The 21,089-nt window shown below is 40.1% G+C and overlaps 1 protein-coding gene across 34 annotated transcripts in view; it reads left to right on the top strand.

Moving 5' to 3' along the window:
* The window catches only part of cacna1aa (calcium channel, voltage-dependent, P/Q type, alpha 1A subunit, a), an 83,387-nt gene that overhangs the window by 43,909 nt on the left and 18,389 nt on the right, over positions 1-21,089 (top strand). For 17 of the 34 annotated variants that reach the window (XM_016676836.1, XM_016676834.1, XM_016676840.1 and 14 more), the window contains 21 exons: positions 40-668; positions 810-1,159; positions 1,266-1,398; positions 1,555-1,684; positions 2,028-2,087; positions 2,177-2,283; positions 4,379-4,387; positions 5,942-6,041; positions 6,178-6,338; positions 6,509-6,649; positions 6,734-6,935; positions 7,025-7,189; positions 7,891-8,001; positions 9,476-9,559; positions 11,974-11,976; positions 13,257-13,373; positions 14,410-14,475; positions 14,673-14,770; positions 14,888-15,038; positions 15,616-15,743; positions 17,189-17,285. In XM_016676836.1, coding sequence (XP_016532322.1) covers positions 40-668; positions 810-1,159; positions 1,266-1,398; positions 1,555-1,684; positions 2,028-2,087; positions 2,177-2,283; positions 4,379-4,387; positions 5,942-6,041; positions 6,178-6,338; positions 6,509-6,649; positions 6,734-6,935; positions 7,025-7,189; positions 7,891-8,001; positions 9,476-9,559; positions 11,974-11,976; positions 13,257-13,373; positions 14,410-14,475; positions 14,673-14,770; positions 14,888-15,038; positions 15,616-15,743; positions 17,189-17,285 — 3,042 coding nt within the window. Of the gene's footprint in view, positions 1-39; positions 669-809; positions 1,160-1,265; positions 1,399-1,554; positions 1,685-2,027; positions 2,088-2,176; positions 2,284-4,378; positions 4,388-5,941; positions 6,042-6,177; positions 6,339-6,508; positions 6,650-6,733; positions 6,936-7,024; positions 7,190-7,890; positions 8,002-9,475; positions 9,560-11,973; positions 11,977-13,256; positions 13,374-14,409; positions 14,476-14,672; positions 14,771-14,887; positions 15,039-15,615; positions 15,744-17,188; positions 17,286-19,105; positions 19,203-21,089 lie in introns of all 34 variants that reach the window. The other 17 variants (XM_016676845.1, XM_016676846.1, XM_016676826.1 and 14 more) reach the window with 7 other exon arrangements.

The raw sequence follows: 21,089 nt of genomic DNA, 5'->3' as shown, positions 1-21,089 counted from the left end.
TTTTATATTTTATTTTTGTGTCCTCATATCTTCTTGTAGGTCAACTTCGCCCGTCACGTCCGCCCCGACATGAAAACTCACCTGGATCGACCGTTAGTCGTCGATCCCCGTGAGAACCGAAACAACAACACCAACAAGACCACTGCCAACAATTCGGACCTCTGTATTACCCAGCACCATTCCTCCGACGAGCTCCACAAACAAACGCAGCTGCAAGACCAACACGGTCAAGTAGGAGTGGGAGGCGGGGGTGGTTCGGGCCAACCCAGGGCTCTCCTGGACCGAGGAGAGTCCACTGAGAGCAGGCGGAGTCGCAAAGGTGAGCATCACCACAAGTCTCATGTCCGGTTGGACGCAACAGTCATTCCAGGTCCGGGCTCAGAAGAGAGGCCACCCAGGCGCCATCACCACAACCGGAGTGGCAGTCGAGGGGGAGGGCAGTCGGAGCACAGGAGGACGAGGTCACATCGAAAGAATGCAGAGGACGGGGAGGAGGGTGGAGGAGGAGCCGGAAAATCAGGGAGGCATAAGAGTAAGGGGATGAACGGAGCTGGAGACGGAGGAGACCATCAGGGAGCCAGTGAAGGTGGCGAGAGGAGGCCAAAAAGAAGTCGACATGGCAATCAGTCAGAGGGAGAGGGGAGGAGGATGTGCCAGCACAGAAGGAGGTAAGTATCTCTTCAGTGTTTCCACTGTGCTCTGACGTCCTCAGACCACAAACAAATGCCCTCTTTTTTATTTACTTCTCAGCTTTGGTAATATTTTCATCAGTCCGCCACCTTTTTAATTATTCAATGACTTTTTCCTAGGGATTGCAGTGTCCCAAACCTCTCTACCACTCGACCCATCCAAAAGAGCCTCTCCAGGCAGAATAGCCAGTACAGTGAAGATATGGACAACCTAATGAACACCAAGCTGGTCTCAGGCTCTTCTCCACCTGGCCAAAGTTGTTCTAACCCAGTTGCCAATTACGCATTAGCCCCTGGCTTCGGATCGGCTCTCCATCTTGCTAACAGTGGCACTCATGGAAGTTTAGTCACACTGGACAGCTACGGCAACATCGGCCATCATCGGGCGCACAGTGTGATCAGGCTGCCTCACCCTGACTACACGTCAGTGGACATGCCAATTTTCCCATCTATTAACGCTATTCTTCAAGGTAGGCCAGAAAAAAAACAAAAAACTGCCTAATTGAAAATGAAAAAAAAAAAAAAAACTACCAACCAATCCCAACCAAAACTTTATTTTCTCGACTTATGATTCAGTCAATAAAAATGCGAACACTGAGCCTCTACCGGCAAAGGAGGACAAGGATGACGATGATGATAAGGGAGGTGAAGGAGGCCCCAGACCCATGCCTCCATATAGCTCCATGTTCATCTTATCCACTACGAACCCGTAAGAGAAGCTTTAAGCACGCATTAATCAAAACTTTGCATGAACAGGATGATACAAATGATGCATTTATTAAACTCTTAAAGTTAGTCCTTTGTTTCAGAAGTAGAAAACATCATGCATTTCAGTTAAACAGGAACCAATGTCGTGTCCTTCTAGCTTTCGGCGGGCGTGCCACTACATTTGTACCCTACGCTACTTTGAGATGTGTATCCTGTTGGTCATTGCTATGAGCAGTATCGCTTTGGCTGCTGAAGATCCTGTCTGGCCTGAATCACCTCGAAACAATGTAAGAAAGTTAACAGACATTTTTCTACCAATTCTGTGGAAGATATTAATGTATGTCACTTTCTTTTTTTATGTTTCCTTTTGTCCCTGGTTTTCCTTCTACATGTTTTCTGGCCTAGTAATTTAAACATCTGACCAGTAATTAAATTATAGTTTTTAGGGAGGACAGTTCAGACGAGTCATCTTTTTTTTATTATATAATCATATCATTATATAATCATTTTGAGTTCCTTTTGTCTTAAAGATTTTGTGGATATAGATTTCTGTTTTTGTTTTTTTGTTGTTTTTTGTTTGCCTTGGCACAACTATTCTCCTTCCTTAGATCTTTATTTTTCATTCCACAGGTGCTTCGCTATTTCGACTATGTGTTTACTGGAGTTTTCACGTTTGAGATGCTGATAAAGGTAAAACAAACTGTCAAACTAGCATTTTTTTTTAAATTCTGTTATTAGTTTCAAGTACAAACTGCTTATGAACTGTGTCTCTCTTCTAGATGGTGGATCTGGGCTTGGTCTTGCACCAGGGCTCTTATTTTCGGGACTTGTGGAACATCCTTGACTTTATAGTGGTTAGTGGTGCTCTGGTGGCCTTCGCCTTCACGTAAGTCTCCCTCCTCTCCCTCTCCCTTCCTTGTTCCTGCACCTCATCATGTCCCATTTCTTAAATTCAGCTGTACCTCGGAGTGCAGCCTCTCGTACTCCTCTTTAGCTTTCCATGGTTCTTTGTTTTCCTCTCCATTCCTTCCTGGTGTTCTGTTTTGCTTTTTCTCCTGTCCCGACCATCGAGTCATGTACATTATCTTGTACCCTTTCCTCAGTTAACCATTTTTTACCTATTTGTTGCCTGTCCTTCCTTGACATTTGGCTATTTTCCACTTTCTCTCTCCAGTCCATCTTATATTTTTGAAACCCTTATTTATTTTCAAGCAACTCTTCCTTCAAAGCATCTCCTCCACCTGCTTTACACTCAAGCATTTAGTAGAAAATAGTGCCCCTGCATCCTTCCTAACCAACCCGATTTTTACCCTGTGAGAGGGGAGGACCACCCTTTGCACCTGTAACCCTTTAGTGCCCAGGGCGTTCTAAACTTAAAGTGGGCCCAATGCAAAGCCAGGCCAGGTCATTCTGAACTTGGCTTCCATGCCCTTCTCCTCAACAAAGCAGGTATTTTCAATTCTACCTAATCTGCATGGCTGGGATGAAGCAAAAATAGTTTGTAAGTGAGTTAACTTAGAGTTTAAGTGCTACTCTGGGTATAAACACAGAGTCAGTGGAATTAGACAATATTTGTGTTATTTCATACGTTCACTCAACTTGTATAGTGCTAAGCCAATCACTGTGAAGTGTCTTAGTTGATGTTGTCTCTTAGCTGTGGCAAATGGTAGCAACATAACAGTTAACGGTTCAGTCAGTCCAGAGTTATTGTGCTAAATTACTCGACTCTTTTGGGATACTTTTACCCCTTTTAATACTCGGATTCACACCCTCAATTTATTTCAAATTGACATTTTCTACCACTATTTTTATTTATTTATTTGCTAAATGCCATTAATTTTGATTTCCCATGACCAAACCTTATTTTTTCCAAAGCTTCAACTGTTCAAAAATCAAAATATGATCAATACAGGGGCTTCAGTGGTGGTGCTCCATTTAGAAGACTGGCTTTTTTCCTGGGTCATTCTCTCTGATTCATCTTTATGTGTGTTATCTTTTTACCTGCACCCTGTCCTGCCCTGTGTTTCAGTGTAATTGATTTGTCTTTCTATATGTGTACAAAATAGATCAATGCATATCATTAACTGGATCATTTAAGCTGTTTGCATTTCACGTGAGTGAGGTTTTGTGTTTGCATTTTTTTATTTTTTTTATTTTTGTCTCTCAAAGTTGCTTTCGATGCAAATGTATGAATTCATGTACGGACAGTCAGACAGGGTTTTAGCTGAGAAGTGAATTATCCAATTAATCAGGCTAAACCGCAATTGTGGTTTACAACTCTAATGAGTATTAGGTAGATGGGAACCAGTCAGACCAGACTTGCACCCATCAAGATAGCACCTTAATTTGATTTCTGGAAATCGAGCAGCACTCCAGAAAGGATCGGTAGTCTTGTTTGAGATGTTTATCGCTCCTTTAATCCAATCAGTCAGGTCTGAGAGCTGCAGTGTCGTTTGTCGCAATTGTGGCTGTCCTGGTTATTTCCAATGTCAACCCGAGGTTCTTGTCGAGACTGAAGTCAGAGCTCAGACCAATGTAAAAGAAACACATTTGGTTTTATTTCATAACATGTTAATATTAAGTGTTGAAAAAGTGTCTATAAATAGGGATTCAAATTTGTTTTCGGTTTTTAGCAACCATTTAGTCAGGCATGCCTTATTACTGAACTTTAGTGGTGACCTTTAAAGGAAATTTTAATGAACATATTTGTTTATCGTTTGTTTAGAAATATGCTTGTGAAATGTTTATGTGCATGTTTGCTTTTGCAGCAGGGGTATGTTACTTTGAAAGCTTACCGAATGAAGAGCAATCCTTATGTCCTCGTATTTTTTTCTAACTCTGTCTCTCATATGGATGTATTACCTCCTTTCTCTATGTCCCATCCGGTGTCTCTCTCCCGCCCTTTGTCTTTTTGTCGTCTCTTCCCCTTACTCTTGCTGTCTTTCACTTCTCACTCATCTCTTCCTTCGGATCACCAACAGCGGCGGCGGGTAAAGTTCTCTGTCTTGCTAAGTCTTTCTCCTCTTCATTTCCTTCTGCACTCTCGGCATCTGTTCTTCACGTCACACTCAGTTCTTCTACTCATTCATCCCTCATCACCTCTGAAACGTGTACCTTTCACCATGAAATAACTCAGCTCCAAACACATGTTAACCTCATTTTAACCTGCATCGTGTGTCAGTCGGATCACAGTGCTGCGACGCGACATTAGGCACTCATGGAAGGTTTAAAGCAAGACAGAATCAGTGAGGAAAAGACAGACAGACACCCAACAAATGTCTGCAATTTGACTTATTGCCATTTTTTATTATTATTATTAAAGGGGTGAGAATGTTGTAAAAAAAAAATAAAAAATCTAAATTTGTTGTGAAGAGTGAAAGCTCAGCGCAGCATGCACACTTGTGCAGTCTTGCACACAAGTCAGAAATTTGTATATAACTACCAGCAGACTGCCATCTGGCCTGACAGCTGGAAGAAGTTGGCAGTTGTGTAAACAGCTGCTGTCGCTTTGGTAACCTTTAAACTTCGTCTTTTCACCCTAATTGTCAAGTGTGGTGAAAACGAAAAATAAAAGAAACATCTTTGGCGAGAGCTAAAAGAGCTTTTTAAACTACTGTAAAGTTTCCCAGCTCATAATCAGCTCACATTAGGATTCCCCTAATGCATAATTGCAGTCTAATTAATGTAACATATCATGTTTGTAGTTCTTAAATTTCATATTGTGTATGTAGAAGAGCATGACTTGGATTTAGTGTTAGGTTTTCACCAAGGTTTGTCTTGGTACTCATGAAGACCAAGGCTGAGAGCCCCTGAATATAATAGTCGATGTTGTTTGAACATCAAAAGGCAGCTAGTCTGCCTTTTGATGTTCAAACATATATGTTCCCATATATTCAAAAGATGAATATATGGGAGAGATGTGTATCTGATATTTAAAAAAAATATATATCTACTATGACAGAGTGACACTTTCTGAAGACTTATTTATGTCTAGCAAAGTCCACACCGCACAAAACTCTCCAGAAATAATTCTCCAAAATATACCCTTCTCCATCACTCTGGCTGCTGCTGAAAAGAAAAAGGAAAATCTTTCAGCATGGAAGCAAGGTTTCAATGCAGCATGAATAGATTTTACCATTGGCTGGGCATGTGCAAGCCAAGGCTATAGCCACATGTGTAAAGCATTGAAATACATTGCAAAGTGTTTAGCGAATAGAGTTAAACAACAGTGTTAAGACAGGATTGATAGCATGTACTATAGTTTTGAACAGACACCTAACTCTAGCATGTAGCTACAATGCCAAAGCCACACTTAGAAGCAAGGTAGTAGTGTAATAATATTATAGCAATGCTGCATGTGTTGCTATGTATTTAACCCTGACGCAGTTACTCATTGCGAGCTAACTCGAATCAGTGCCGAACAAAAGAAAAAAATTTAAAAAATGGCTGCACACGGTCATTTTGGTATGCAGAAGGCTAAGGCTGTTGTATTGCTCTTATACTGTTTAATTGATGTGTGCGCTTGTCTACGTGTCCATCTGTAGGGGTAGCAGTAAAGGAAAAGACATCAGCACTATCAAATCTTTGAGGGTTCTACGAGTGTTGCGTCCTCTGAAGACCATTAAACGGCTTCCAAAGCTCAAGGTGTGTCCACCTAACTAATCAAACTCAAAAACGGGTGTATCATAGCTGTTCTATTTGGCAAGAGAAAGAATACAAGTTACAGATTTATGCTAAATGTAAACGGCATCTCTACTTCTTTCTGTTTTTCCGTGATCAGGCTGTGTTTGACTGTGTGGTGAACTCACTGAAGAACGTCCTGAACATCCTGATTGTCTACCTACTCTTCATGTTCATCTTTGCTGTGGTAGCTGTGCAGCTCTTCAAGGGACGTTTCTTTTACTGCACTGATGAGTCCAAAGAGTTTGAGCGCGACTGCAGGTCAGGAAGTGCCAGTGCTTTATGACAGCCTGATGCTGTTTGTCTGTGAAGTCATTTTGTTTCTTTCCGATGTCTTGAGGACATGCACCGAAGTCCAAAGACATATTCATATGAGAACAAGCCTAAGTAGTGTTTTTTGTCTTAGTGAGGATGCAATATGTGTCTTTCAGAGGCGAATATCTGGTGTATGAACGTGATAACGAAGTGAGGGCGCAGAAGCGGGAGTGGAAGAAATACGATTTCCACTATGACAATGTGGCTTGGGCCCTTCTCACCCTCTTCACTGTTTCCACTGGAGAGGGGTGGCCGCAGTAAGCTCTTATACTTATGTAAAATTGAGTAGAAAATTAAAGTTTTTTCTTTAATTTGATAACCTGATTTTTTCCCCCCGATAGGGTGCTGAAACATTCAGTGGATGCGACCTATGAGAATCAGGGCCCGAGCCCAGGGTATCGGATGGAGATGTCCATCTTTTACGTGGTGTACTTCGTGGTCTTCCCCTTCTTCTTCGTCAACATTTTCGTTGCTCTCATTATCATCACCTTCCAAGAACAAGGAGATAAGATGATGGAGGAATACAGTCTGGAAAAGAACGAGGTAAGAAGCTAACACAGCACCGCAAATTAGCGTTATGATAATTGAATTCTTACTGTGAGTTCAGAGAACTTTTCTCTCGTCTCGGACAGAGAGCGTGTATAGATTTTGCCATCAACGCCAGGCCTCTGACACGCCACATGCCTCAGAATAAATTGAGCTTCCAGTACAAAATGTGGGAGTTTGTGGTGTCACCGCCATTTGAATATACCATCATGGCTATGATCGCGCTCAACACCGTGGTGCTAATGATGAAGGTAAGCAACAATGAGCTACACGCAGTGACATAGCCCCATAGGTGTTATCAGTGTTACCAGTACCACTAACAGAACTTTGGCTGCCTTTGTGATTTAAATAGATTTTGCCATTTGTTTTGTCTGCAATGCAGACCATGGATCTAGGAATAACATCAATCCTAGTTTAGCCATGTTTCAGTTTCAATTTTGGAAACGTCTTGACCATGTTACCTACTTTGAGCAACTAATACAAACTAATCACAATGTATTTCTCTGTACTTATACTTTTAAGCATGATATCAACATTCACACTGAAGGAGAACTTATAAGATGGGAATTTATTGAGATGATATTTGTGAAAAGTGTAAATTTCTTTTCCGGCTGGAACTTTTGTATCTGCATGTTTCTGGTAGGCCTGCCAATCAGATGCGCAGATCCTCTGTGGGCTTCTCTTGGCCCACTGGAAATAATGTATTCTTGTGTGCAATTCGTGCAAAAAGAAGAACTTGGTGTTATTACTATTATTAGTTTTTAGAATCACTAACATAGACTTTAAGATAACTGCATCTTCTGGTAACCATAAGATGTTTTGCCAAAGTGTAAAATTCAAATATTTAATGTAAAACATTTAGTCAATACAGAATAGGTCAGACTGATTCTGATGTTTGTTTATTGCATTTAATTTATTCCTAATTGAGTTTATTGCGTGTCTTTGTGTTTAGTATGATGGAGCTTCTGTCACCTACGAAGCAGTTTTAGCCAACCTCAACATAGTGTTTACTTCCCTCTTCTCCTTGGAGTGTGTCCTTAAGATCATTGCCTTTGGGGCTCTGGTGAGTGTATGTGTGTGTGTGAGCTTTTGTTTTGTAAAAATACACTGCCCTTGTGAGTTTTTGTTGAGTTTTTGAGGATAACTCGGTTATTAATGTTAACATTGTCTTCATATGGATGTAAATGCATTGTAAAAGTACAAAAGTACAAACATAATACCACTTGTATTTCTTAGCACATGTTGAAAATGCATTAAGATCCTAATGGGAACAGGTTACAAGCCTAAACCTTAACTTTAACTAGGCAATTTAAAGTCGATTAGATTGAAAATTACAATGAACTAATATAACTAATGCTGATCAAATTCATTCAGATCTGTTGTAGAAACAGTGGAAATGGACCTAAACTGATTCCTGAACAAAGATTCCCGATGTAGAAACACACATATTGATTGTTCCGCATTATTGTTTTCATTTTTGTGGAGACGACTGAGTTAAAGTTGTGCTTTACTTTTTCGTACACGGCTGCTTAAATAAAACTAACAAAAATCAAAGGGTGAATTGTGCAGTCGCTGAAACTGTGGAACAAAAAGGCAAGGAAAGAGCAAGATGTATTTTGAGCCCGAATGGTCGGTGGAGATAAAGGACAGTGTGGGAACAGCACCGTAGTAATTAGCCGAAATCGGGTGAATGACATATTGGTGATGAAAATAGAAGCAAAGATTACTCTGAGGGCGGTGATTAGACCAGAAGAGGATTTGAATCTTAGTGAGAAGGCCAGAACACAGTCAACATGGGCATCTTAAGCCTAAATAATGCCACTCCTCAGACATGTCCTTTATCAGCACATGTGTCTGTGTTTGTAGGTGTGTGTCAAGGTGGTTTATTTTGATAGCTGCCACTAAGTGTAATGCACAGTTTGGCTGCAGGCAACCGCTAGAAAAAAAGAAGTGCTCAGAGTATCATCTGTTTGTCTTGACCAGCGCTCTGTGATTCCTTTCACACACATTAAAACCAGATATTTTTTCAGACTTTGATTTTAACTATGTATTTTTAAGCCATGTATACTCTGTATGTGATGTTATGACGTTTGATGGTCACTGCAGCAGAATTTGTCCTTAACCTGACTACATGCCATCCATCCTGTAGACTGTCACTGATGGTCCATTTGTCCAATCTAATTTTTATCTGTTCTTGTCTGATTCTGACATGTCTTTTTTTTTTTTTCGCCACTTTCCCATTCTGCTTCTCTCTCTCTCTCTCTCTCTCTCTCTCTGTCTCTCTTTCTCTCTCTCTCTGCTGCTTTTTCTGTTCTACTTACTCTTCATCTCGAATTATTTAAACAACCCTTTTCTCTATTTTAATTTATTTCCTTTATTCATACTCGCCTTCCTTTCCAAATTCATGGGTTTTTTTCCCCTGTGTTTTATTCCACCTTGATAAATTTCTTCACATCATTTTCCACAATATCCCTCTGACGTTTTATGCCCCTATCTTTCTCCTCCCTTGCGCTCCCTCTCTTCTTTGATTTGTTCAGAACTATTTCAAAGATGCCTGGAATATTTTTGACTGTGTGACAGTTCTGGGCAGCATTACAGACATCCTGGTCACAGAGCTTGGGGTAAGTAGCAATTTTGCCATTTGTGCTCTGAAGTCGTTTCTTCTAAAAGGCCAGTATTAAATTTGAAAAAAGCCTCTGGGAGTGCAGTATACGTTAGGTGGGCTGCAGCATGTGTCAGTGAAGTTTTAAATCTGCGACTGTCCCTCGAAAACTTATACAAGCCAAGAGAATAAGGAAAGAGCGTGAGTTAGATATCATCGTTAAGTCTGGCATTGCTCAGTCATGCGTGACCGTCTCTTGAAAGTCTTATATAATTGTCCCAGTTGGTGAGATGGGGATCCAGCCAGCCAACTCCGAGCCACCGTCAGCAAGGCAGGGAGCATGCTGATGCTCTACATAGACCCAGTTAACAGCTTGTCCAAGCAGCCAGTCGTGTTATTTGCTTGTTTCAGATGTCTGATTGTCACTGCAGTCAGTGCTTCAAAGTTCCAGTAATGATCCCACTCTTAGTGTTGGCAAAGAGACACCTAAGACTATTATTTTAATAAAAATCAGTTTTCTATTTCTTTTTACAAGCACTATATAACCAAAAGTATTCACTTATGCTCTTTCACACATGTGGAAACTTCGGGGACGTTCTTATAGATTTAGTAGTAGAGCGGACACTTCCAAGAGCGCCATTTATTATGTCAGACATTGACGCCGCTGAAAAACATCACAAGCTTGTTCGGTCAGGTAGATGTCAGAGGCTGTTTGTCTGTGAAGGACGTTCGAGTTCTTTCGCACCAAACTCGCCCAACCATGTCTTTGTGGTGCTTACTTTGTCCAGCAGAAAGAGGCCATCCCCAAACTGCTCCTAGAAAGTTGGGAGCATTTAATTGCCCAAAATGTCTTAGTTTCCTGAAGTAGTACAGATTTATTTTCCTAGAACTAAGAGGGTAAACCCAACTCTTAGAAAAAGGCACCAAACTTTACCTTTGACACAATGCAGACAGGTATGTGCTAATCTTTCTTTTTGTAACAGTGTCATTAAAAGTTAACTGTGGAATATTTATTAACTTTAATCAAGGATTTATTGCACATGGTAACAATTCACAGAAGATGTGCTCGATTTTATGCATCTATGGCCATGCAAGTGAATGGAAAACCTGATTTGAAGGGAAGAGCAAATACTTTTGGCTGTATAGTGTAAATCATATTCCTTGCTAATAGGCTATTCTGTAAGTTGTTTTTGGATTAAACATAATGTTGTTTTCATGCTAAGATCTGCAAACAAAATGAGATCAAAGATGTAAGGAGTGCAGAATGAAATTAGTCCAGGCTCGTACAAATTGAGGCGAGGATAACGCAACAATTAAAATCCACCTTTGTACTTATAATTCCAGGGTGAAACATGTAGAAAAAAAAGATATTAAACAGATGTGCAGGCAGTTGTGATTTTAAGCAATTTGAAAAATTGAAAAAGTCGTGGTTAGATCGAGACGTCAAAGCGTTGTGATGGTTGAAAACTTCTGTCTGTTGGAGCGAGAAGTATCAACACTCTGAGATACTTTGTAAAGGTTGAAATTGCTGTTGTTGAGCAGCAAAGCTTTATTTATTTATTTATTTATTTATTTTATTTTTTTTTTTTTGTGATATGCTGCTCTTGTTGTCATACAGCAAGCATGGGTCTGAATAACAATGCAAATGTAAAAAGAAGAAAACTACTGATGCGTTTATTTTAAAAAGCTAATCATGTTATACACCTAAATTAATGTTAATTTTGTGAGAATGCTTTGGAAGTTACTGTTTATTATCAGTGTTTTGCCGTTTCAGATTTTTATACATTTTATACATTTTTACACATTGTATTTTGTAAAAATTAATTTGGTTTTTAATTGAAGGTATTGGGTAAAATTTTAAATTTAACTAAGAAGCGCTAAGAAAATTACTTCTATAAAGATTAATTTTAACCATGTGGGTATTTATTTATTTATTTATTTTCCAATTTGAGGTGATGTACCTTGAAACCCAAAACAACCAAATGCCTGTGAATAATTTATGGATAGCTGGAAGGAATCCATACAATAAAAATATATATATATTTTTTATTTTGTTATTGTTTTGTTGTTGTTGCTTTATTTCATCAGTTTTATAAACTTGTGTAAAACCTGTAATCTGACACCTGCTACTGTGCTGATTTTTTTGATGTTATGACCATTGATTTTTTGTCTTTTTTTTTTATCTTTTCACATGCTTTCTTTAAATCGTCTGCACACTTTACGATGACCTTCTGTAATCTACTTTGCCCTGTTCCCCTCTCTCTCCCCTTCGACTTGTTCCTGTGATTTCGCCCAATCAAAATGCACTATGAATCCTCTGTGTTCCACCCATGACAACCGGCTTGGTCAATCTGTCTGGTTGCTCTTGGAATCAACCAAAAATCCCCAAAAATGTGCTGCTATAAACCATATGTCTGCAACATCCACATGTAGATGGTTTGTAATTTTTTTGGAGATCTTATTTTGCTGCATGTATTTTATCGGCATCCCAGCCAGTGGTATGTTTGTGAATCGTGCATGCTTGTGATTGACTCACCCACAACACTCACTGTATATCCTTTACTGAGAACTTGAGCAGAGTTTGTAAAGGATTAAGACACTATAAACGGCTACAGACTGCTACATTCAAATATGTGAGCGTACAATATTCACATATTCACCCACACATTTGAAAGTGATTGGTAGATTTTTTTATTTTTTATTTTTTTCTGCCAAGACAGTGACTCCAAAGGTTTGCACCTGGCAGAGAGAATAAGTAATGCATGATGACCCTTGCATGCCTTTGGCAGCAGCTCTTTATTTTTACAACACACACACACAAACACATACACACTCACAGAGCGATGGACTAAATGCCGTACAGTAACCTGCATGTGCTGCTGCCAGGTCCTCTTCAGTTTCAAACAGCTGTCTTTTGTTATGTTATCTGATAAACAGTGGAAGGACACATTCTGTAAGATGTTATATAATCAAGAAAATCGAATAAAAGCAACAAAATCCAACGTAACTCTTTTTTTTTAGTGCAAATGTGAAAACTTAAGAAATGATTTTAAAAAGTTGTTGTTCTGTTGCTCTTATTTGATGGTGACATCAGTACAATGTCTATTTGACTTCTTCAGCCTAAGCCTGTGCATGATCTGCTGTAAAATCTGCTTTGTTTCCTTCTGCATGCTTTGTGCTCGTCATGCTTTACAATTTGCATTTTTGCCTTGAGAGAATTAGTGCATTTGGTTGTCTTTGAAAGAAAATGTCCTGACAGTCCTGCACTCAAACTGTTCACCTTCTCTGCCACAACTACTAATAACATATCCCTAATTGGATGAAGCTAGTTAGATTTGAATGTTTTTTGTTTGTTTTTTTCCCCCCCTGGTGTGTTGCATTGTTTTGTTTGCCCGATCTACTGGATATGAAGAGCTTGTTGGAGCCTTGCTGACTTGAGTTTGGTTTGCTTTGACTTGTATGACTCTTTATTATTTCATTTCTATTTACTTTAAATCTGCATTAATTTGAGTTTTGTTTTTGTTTCTCTCCCCCCGTTTTATGTTTTTCGTCATTTTAGATATGGCACAACTTGCTGCAGAACTAACCACTGTTTCATTTTATTCTCACCCCACTTCCTCTTTTCTGTCCCTCTTTGACTTCCCTCTCCTTGTCGCTTCCTATCTTCAACCTCCCCGTCTCTCTTTATCTCTGGTCATGATGTGGCTCTACTGTAGGATAATTTCATCAACTTAAGTTTCCTAAGGCTGTTCAGAGCAGCTCGTCTCATCAAGCTGCTGAGGCAGGGAGAAACCATCCGCATCCTGCTCTGGACCTTTGTTCAGTCGTTCAAGGTTTGCTTCAAATTACCCTAAGACTCTATGCGTTTATTTTTGAGAACGTAAACATTGTCATATGCACATCATAGCTTTTAAAAGCTATAGACTTAGCATTAAAATGTTCTATGGCAAGCACATTTTTGTAATAGTCACTGTTTTGAATCCTGCTATCGATGAATCTCACTCAGTGACTAAAGAAAATCAAATAAATAAAACTGTATCTCATCAGCGTGTTTCACTTTTCGCAGCTAATCATACTCGGCCCCTCCCCTTAAATAAGATGCCCCCAAATTCATACTTACACAAACATGTGTGAATGCCATTTTCCATGTGCGCACTTAACATTGTAGATTTCTTAAAGATAATTCTTCTCAAGACAAATTAGAGCATTTTTAGGTGTCAGTTCAAGACACCTATTAAATTTGTCCTGTTAATTGTAGCAGGATTTTGATGCAGAATGTCTCCCAGACGTTAGAACGAGATCAATTAATCCTAGCTTTGCAAATGTATTTTCAGGATATCTAAAACGTGAAAAAAGGAAACCTGTGGCAGGTATTCCAAATATTGTTTTCAGTTTTAAATTTTCAATGAAATGAAATAATTAGCAGGTAGAAAATGTGTCGATACTCATACTGTAAACGAGTTGTTCGCTGTTATCTTGCCACAAGACTCTGTCGTTGAGACTTCTGCGTATGTATCACATCCACGCTGCGGATGGGAAGCAGGAAATAAATGTTTATCCGAAGCTGAATTTAGCTTCATGAAAAGGAAGGGAAAATGGTTTATCCGAATGTTAATGATGTTTGAAAATCACATATCATTAATTAGCATAAGATGGAATTTCTTCTTGATTTCTAACAAGGGTAAAGTACGCACATCTGTTGTGATTTCTGTCTTTAAATGTTCAAATCTTCACACTGGTGAAAATCTTAATTTAGTTTTAACTAATTATTTCATATCAAGAGATTCCCAATTTTTCAGTATTCTATAGGTGATGGTAGTCTGTGTGTTTTACATATTATCAATTCTTGTCATGTCTGTTCCTCCTTAGGCACTCCCTTATGTCTGCCTTCTCATTGCCATGCTGTTTTTCATCTACGCCATAATCGGGATGCAGGTGGGTGACACCCTTCACCTTACTTTTCCCTGCAGCGCTTTGAAGATGCATTTAATATATTTTACTTTTGTGAATTTATAGCATGGGGCAATGAGATTTGATGCAAGCTCCAAAGGGGAATAGCATAACAGTCATAGTCTCAACATCATGTGTTTTTTATTTTTATTTTATATTAATAATATGACTTTGTTTGGCAGCTCTTTGGGAATATTGCTATTGAAGAAGATGGAGAGAGTGCCATCAACCAACACAACAACTTCAGGACCTTTGTGCAGGCTTTGATGCTTCTCTTTAGGTGATTATTTGCACGTGTTTGGGATCCACAGAAAGAAGTGGACGCCCTGATCGTAACGCTTGCACTTTGTGTAGACGCTCCTGCTTTGCTAAAGATCTCGTTTTTGCGCACTTGAAGGAGCGCGACGGGAGAGGCGTGGCATGAGATCATGCTGGCTTGTCTGGGGGGTAAGGAGTGCGACATCAATTCAGGAAACACAGGGCCAGAGTGTGGAAGCCAGATGTCCTACCTCTACTTTGTCTCCTTCATCTTCTTCTGTTCGTTCTTGGTGAGCACGCACTGTGAGGTTTAACAGTCACATCCTACCAGTGGAGGAAAATCACGATGTTTTACAGAATCATTTACACCTCTTTGCAACCACAAACATGTACTAATTTGCTGGATGATGTATGTACATGACACGACAACATGTAGAAGAGGATATACTGCTATGTTTGGTAGAGAAATGCAACTCCGTCTTAAAACACACGGTGGTGGCTGGATCGTGCTGTGGATACTCTTTTCTTTAGTTGGGACGATTATTTTTCTCACTTGATCTCAAGACATGCCAATTCAATTTCACAAACACTCTCTATTCAGAATTTTGCCAGAAACGAACAGGCAGAAATTTCCATTTTTCGATGTGCAACGGTGACAGAGAGAAGCCTTAAAGGTTTTGCAGCTAATTGCTACAAAATACGGTTCAACAAAGTATTGAATCGGAGGGGAAAAGCATGAAAAAACATATATTTGGGTTGGTAGTCCAGCTGCAGAACTTATTTGACTGATTGTAAGATACCTCTTGTCAAATTGAATGCTTAACTTTTCTTTCTTCTACCTGTGCGTTCATATGCCTACACGTGCAGATGCTGAATCTGTTTGTAGCCGTCATCATGGACAACTTTGAGTACCTGACCAGAGATTCATCTATTCTGGGACCTCACCACCTTGATGAGTATGTAAGGATATGGGCCGAGTATGATCCTGCTGCCTGGTGAGTGCTAACATGCCTACACCCAGCTCCAACGAAACACAAAGCTTATAGAATCGCACACATCAAGTTACCACATTCAGATCTGTTAAATCGTTACCTTTATGTTCTAACCAGTTTGCTCACACAGGGACTCTCTCCAGGGTCTGTGGTCACCGCAGAGTAACTCTGTGACCGCTTTTTCTCTCTGGTAAAAAGAAATTCTGATTCGCAAATGTCTTTACAGGGAATTAAGCTGTTAAAGCTGCAGTAGGGAGCTCTGAGGAAAATGTGGACTTGATCTCAAACATCTTGAACAAGCACCCCTCCCTCCCCCCAAGTTGCTCTCTGTTGCGCCACAGCCGATAACTTGACAAATTGTTGGTTTTCCTGTAACGTTAGGTTGCTTCGTCACTATCAGGGCAGCTGCAGCACACTGCTAATCTTGAGCTAAAGGGTGTGAGCAGCACATACACGAGCACGACTGACAATACTAAGACATTCCTCCTGGGTCAGATTGGGTATTTCTGACTGGAAGAAGTGTGTTTCTGCACACTGCTCCCTACTGCAGCTTTAAGATCCAAGTGCTCAGCTTGTCACAACAAAGTGAAGCTCTTGCCAAATAGCTGCCTATGTGTGTAACCACATGGGACCCCTGGTTATCTCCACCACACAGAGCATCCCTTAATTTCTCCTCTCCTGCCCTCCTCCTTCCCGAGATATATCTTTTACCCGTTTCTAAATCTCCTCCCTCTACTGGAAACGGCATACTGGCAAAAACTTAACGTGGCAGTGTCTCTCCTCCACACCAACCTAATATCTGCTGTAGACATGCTAAGTTTCAAGGTATCTGTATTCCAGATTTTGTGTGTTCCCTTATGCTGTCCTGCAAACTGTTTAACTGTTAAGAAGTAAAAAAAGACTTGAGGAGCCAAAACCAAAAATGTTTGAGAGTAGCCTTGAGACCTCTTATACAGTCAGCTTTATTAAAACACTTACGGATGGATACATTTGTTCAGTGAAAAACTAGTCGCCGATTGAAAAGACTTGCTTTTTCAGCAAACATGTAGAGAGACAAATTCCAGGAAGCAACAACAAATAGCTAACACTGAACATGTATTTAAGAGGGAGGGACTCCTCACATCAAAAGCAGCTATTAAGCAATTATCAAGCGCATACTTTCCTAGTCTCTGTGCTGTTTCTTGAATCGTATTGTTTATTCGCTGCGACTCTTTAGCCAGATATCAAGGGCTTGTTTTATGAAAGCTACACATAAAAGATCCCTTGCACTGAAGTGATGTTTTTTTGTAATTTATCTTATCTCAAGGATCATTTTTACAACACTGTAAAGTCTTTTCTTGTTCTTGTCGATCTTGTGTTCTTGCTCCCAATGTCCTCTCTTCTCTCTTGATGTTACCTCCCCCCCCCTGTTTGTGTCCATGTTTAACTCCCCTGTATTCTTCTTGCAGCGGGCGCATACATTATAAGGACATGTACAGTTTATTACGAGTTATCGACCCGCCTCTTGGCTTAGGAAAGAAATGCCCCCATAGGGTGGCCTGCAAGGTTTGACTCTCATTCAAATGAAACCTTCTCAACCACACTTGCTAGCCACGGCATCCAGGAATGGATTGAATGCTGCTTTTGTTTTTGATTTGTTTTTTTTTTTTTTTTTTTGGTCTCTTAGTTTGTTCTCTTTATTTTTTTCATTTCAACTTCTTTTCCACCATTATCGACTTGCATTCTGAACTGCTGAGAGAATGTGCAGGACAATGCAGACACCTAGAGAAGCATGTTAAATGCACAAAATGAAAACTTTAAGATGTTTTGCCATTATAAACTGGATCTTTTTTCTGTTTGTTTTTGTATTTCTTTTGACTATCTTTGATTTTTTTTTTTTTCTTCTTCTTCTTTGCTTGCTGTGGAGCCATGGCTTTAATGTAGCAAGCTACGGTTGTCCACTGTAGTGTTGCATTGTTCTTGGTTTTGGGGGTTTTAGGGGAACAACAGAAACTGCATTGACACCCCTTCCTCTTCCTCCCTTCTCTGATCAGAGCAGACACAGCTTGTTGCCTTCTGTCAAGCTTTGCTCTGCCTTTCTTTGGAAACGCGCACAAACACACGGCGACAAACATACTGAACACACACCGACATGCGGAAGCAAGATTCAGTGTTTACTGAACATGATTCTGCTTTTTGATGGTTTTTTTGAAGGGTGATTTTGATATTTAGCATAAATAGCCAATGTTAAATATCAATTAAAGATACTAAAACATCATTAATTCATCGTTATTTAAGCCACCAAAACCAGTAGATAAAAAATTTAAAAGAGAGCGATAAAGGATTGTTGATAAATTCTTGCAAATTCTGTCACTGCCTAAATTCCTTTGTTCAAAATTCATCTAAAACACTACTAAGAAATGTAGAACATTAAAATAAATGTTTAGCAAAAGAAATTTTAAAAACCTGGCTACAGAAAGCATACTCTTGTTTTTTTTTTATTTGTTGTTGTTGTTGTTTTTAGAGAGATTGTAGACCTGCACAGTATATTGAAAACTTGTCGCCATTCCAACATCAGTGTTAGTAAAATTGTCAGTGCAAAAGGCTGCTTGAACTACTATTTAATTCAGTGTAAGGTTGAAAAACACTTACATTGTTAAAGAAAACCGAGGACTACGAAACGGCTTTGCAAGCCATGGACAAGAAAAGAGGCAATGATCTTGAAAATAACTGAGCACAGAGTTGCCGGCTCACGGCTTGCTTGGGTTGCAGCTTACCTAAAATCACAGCAAGTACAACAATGATGAGTATCAGGAGTTGAAAACATTAAGGTAGTCCATAACTATAAATTCAAAATGACTTGATTGAAGGGTTTGAGGAGACTTCGAGATTGTGCTATTGGATTAAAAAAAAATAAAAATCCTGCCCAGTTGAGTGATGCCTAATTTTCCTCGACAAAATATAAATGGAGACATCTTTTAAGGTAGAGATGATAAACACATCACAATTTTGAGTCTTAGAAACGAAACTTTTTCTTTTTTAATCTTTTGCATAAAAAAACCTATCTATATGCTCAACCTAGTAGAAACGTGACTAAATCCCAGCCTCCAGCTTCTATTTGCTGCCTCCTTTTGGTCTCACGTTCGAGATGAGAAATATTTTACCTCGAAAAACCCGCACTCCCACAGACTCTCTAAGTCAAAAGCGTGTCCTCCTCGCTGTCTATTTTTATTTGTTTTTGGTGAATTTCCTCCCACCTTCTCTTGTATCTTTCTAATATCCTATTTTCTATTTTCAAATCTATACTTTAACTTCATCTACTTTCTGCCTCTCTCTCTCCCTCTCCTGATTTGGTAACGGGGTGGTGGCACTGGCTGATGATGCAGTGGCAGGATCAGTTGCAGGGAAATGTATGACATGCTGAGACACATGAGTCCTCCGCTGGGCCTAGGAAAGAGGTGTCCGGCACGGGTGGCCTACAAGGTCAGAAAGACCCACCCCCCCCACGTCTCTACCAAAGCCTTTCTTATGGGTGTCGTGGGGATTCGGGGGTGGTCTGTAAGGGAGGGATCAGGGATTTAAGCGCTCAACGTGGTGTAAACTTTAGTGTCGTTGTTTCTTTGGTTTTGTTTCTTTTCCTTTTCGTGGAAAACTTTGGGTCGGCTGGTCGGTGTTGTGGCCTTTGTGTGGTGGTGTGGAACTGGTGGGCGCAGGTTGCAGGAAAGATACTTCGAAGGGTTCCAGGCGGGGCGAGGGGATGTGGCGTATCCGCAGGAGGGGACGTGAAAGAGGGACCCTCTCAGCTCGTTTGCACTGGACAGGCAAGCTCACAAACACATACATGCAGATCAATGTCATCTTTTTTTTTTTTCTCCTTTTTTTTCCCTCCCAAATATTGAGATGACGATATTATGCAAAAAGGTTAATAACCCAAACTCTTTATGGAAGGGGACCCCAATAAAAAATCGCACTCGTATCGGACGGTATGCGTGTGCAACAGGGCTTGGAAGGTCCACCAGACTTAACGTCCTCTGACTCGCTCCCTCCTGCGGATGAGGCCCATTCTCGAACATACACACTCACATATACACAGAAACACAGGGAATTAGGTCACATCAACCTACACATAGATATTTTCTGCTATGTCTCATGGTAGAGAGAGCAGGAGGGCTTGTGTCAGTGATGTGTTTTCCTCAGGGAGCCTTTGGTTGCCATTCAGAAGCCGTTCTTTTTTCTGTCACCCTTCATGTAGCAGCGGCAGCTCCAAGCCCCCGAGCAGCCTTTTTTTTTTTTCTTTTTCTATCTGCAAGTCCTATCTCCTCTTCGTCCTTTGGTTCTGTCGTCAATGCAGTTCTATTCTGTTTCCAGCCCCCTTTCATCTCTGAATATTGCTGCTCCCCTCCCCACACATACGCTCACCTGCCTTCTGCACGGCCGACGACCACCCACTGCCACTGTAGTTTTCTTGTTTTTTTTTTGTTGTTTTTTTTTTGTTTCTTTTGTCCCTCTGCACACGCCCTGTTTGTCAAATACCACAGACACAAAGAGTCACTCGTGAAATATTTTCTGAAACAGAAGCGTACAGAATGGTAATCACATCCGTGTGAGCATATGTTCCCCTCACTCCTCCCGTGATCGGCTCCCATGAGAAATCACTGGCAGATCACTGTAAGCTTCCCGGGGGGGGGCAGCTAGCCAAACAGCCTGTAGGCACAGGAGACCATTTCCATTCCCAACCATCGCTCCTTCATCAACAGACTTTGGGCAAATAGTGATGACATTTTACTGTATTTACCGTTCCACACTGAATGGGACTTCGGCACAGTTGCAATATTAATAATGTGTCATTCCTTTGCCCACTTTATTTCCAGAGGCTAATTAATATTTGCATCGAGATTATTGTTTTATTGGGCCATTTCCCTCAGTGGAAACCTAACCTCACAAATAAAAGTAGAGATCAATACTATTTGACCCGTACAGTTTAAGCTCTGTTGGTCTCTCTCTCAGTTATTTTCCATTGTTTCATCGGATGCACCATCACCATGTCCCTTTCTGTCTGTCAGCGTCTTGTTCTCAAACTACATTTCTTTGCAAATGTATTGGTACCACTTGAACTCTTTCACATTTGTTGGTACTACAGTCACTACTTTAATTGTATTTTACTATGTTTGTATTGTACACTACAAAAACAAAGTAGTGTACATTAGCAAAATGGAAGGTAGATAAGTAGTTTTCCACGTACTTTGTAACTCCAAATCTGAAAAATGTGGCTTGGATATGTTCAGTCCACCTGAGTCTTTGTTCTTTATTGAAAAATAGGCCACACTCAGCCAGAAAGGATAGATGGAGAACATATATGAACTGCAAATT

The sequence above is a fragment of the Poecilia formosa genome, unplaced genomic scaffold (assembly GCF_000485575.1).
Source record: "Poecilia formosa unplaced genomic scaffold, Poecilia_formosa-5.1.2 Scaffold142, whole genome shotgun sequence".
In the NCBI taxonomy this organism is placed as follows: Eukaryota; Metazoa; Chordata; class Actinopteri; order Cyprinodontiformes; family Poeciliidae; genus Poecilia; species Poecilia formosa.
The sequence above is the reverse complement of the archived record's forward strand: the minus strand, read 5'-3'. Positions and strand labels throughout refer to the sequence as shown.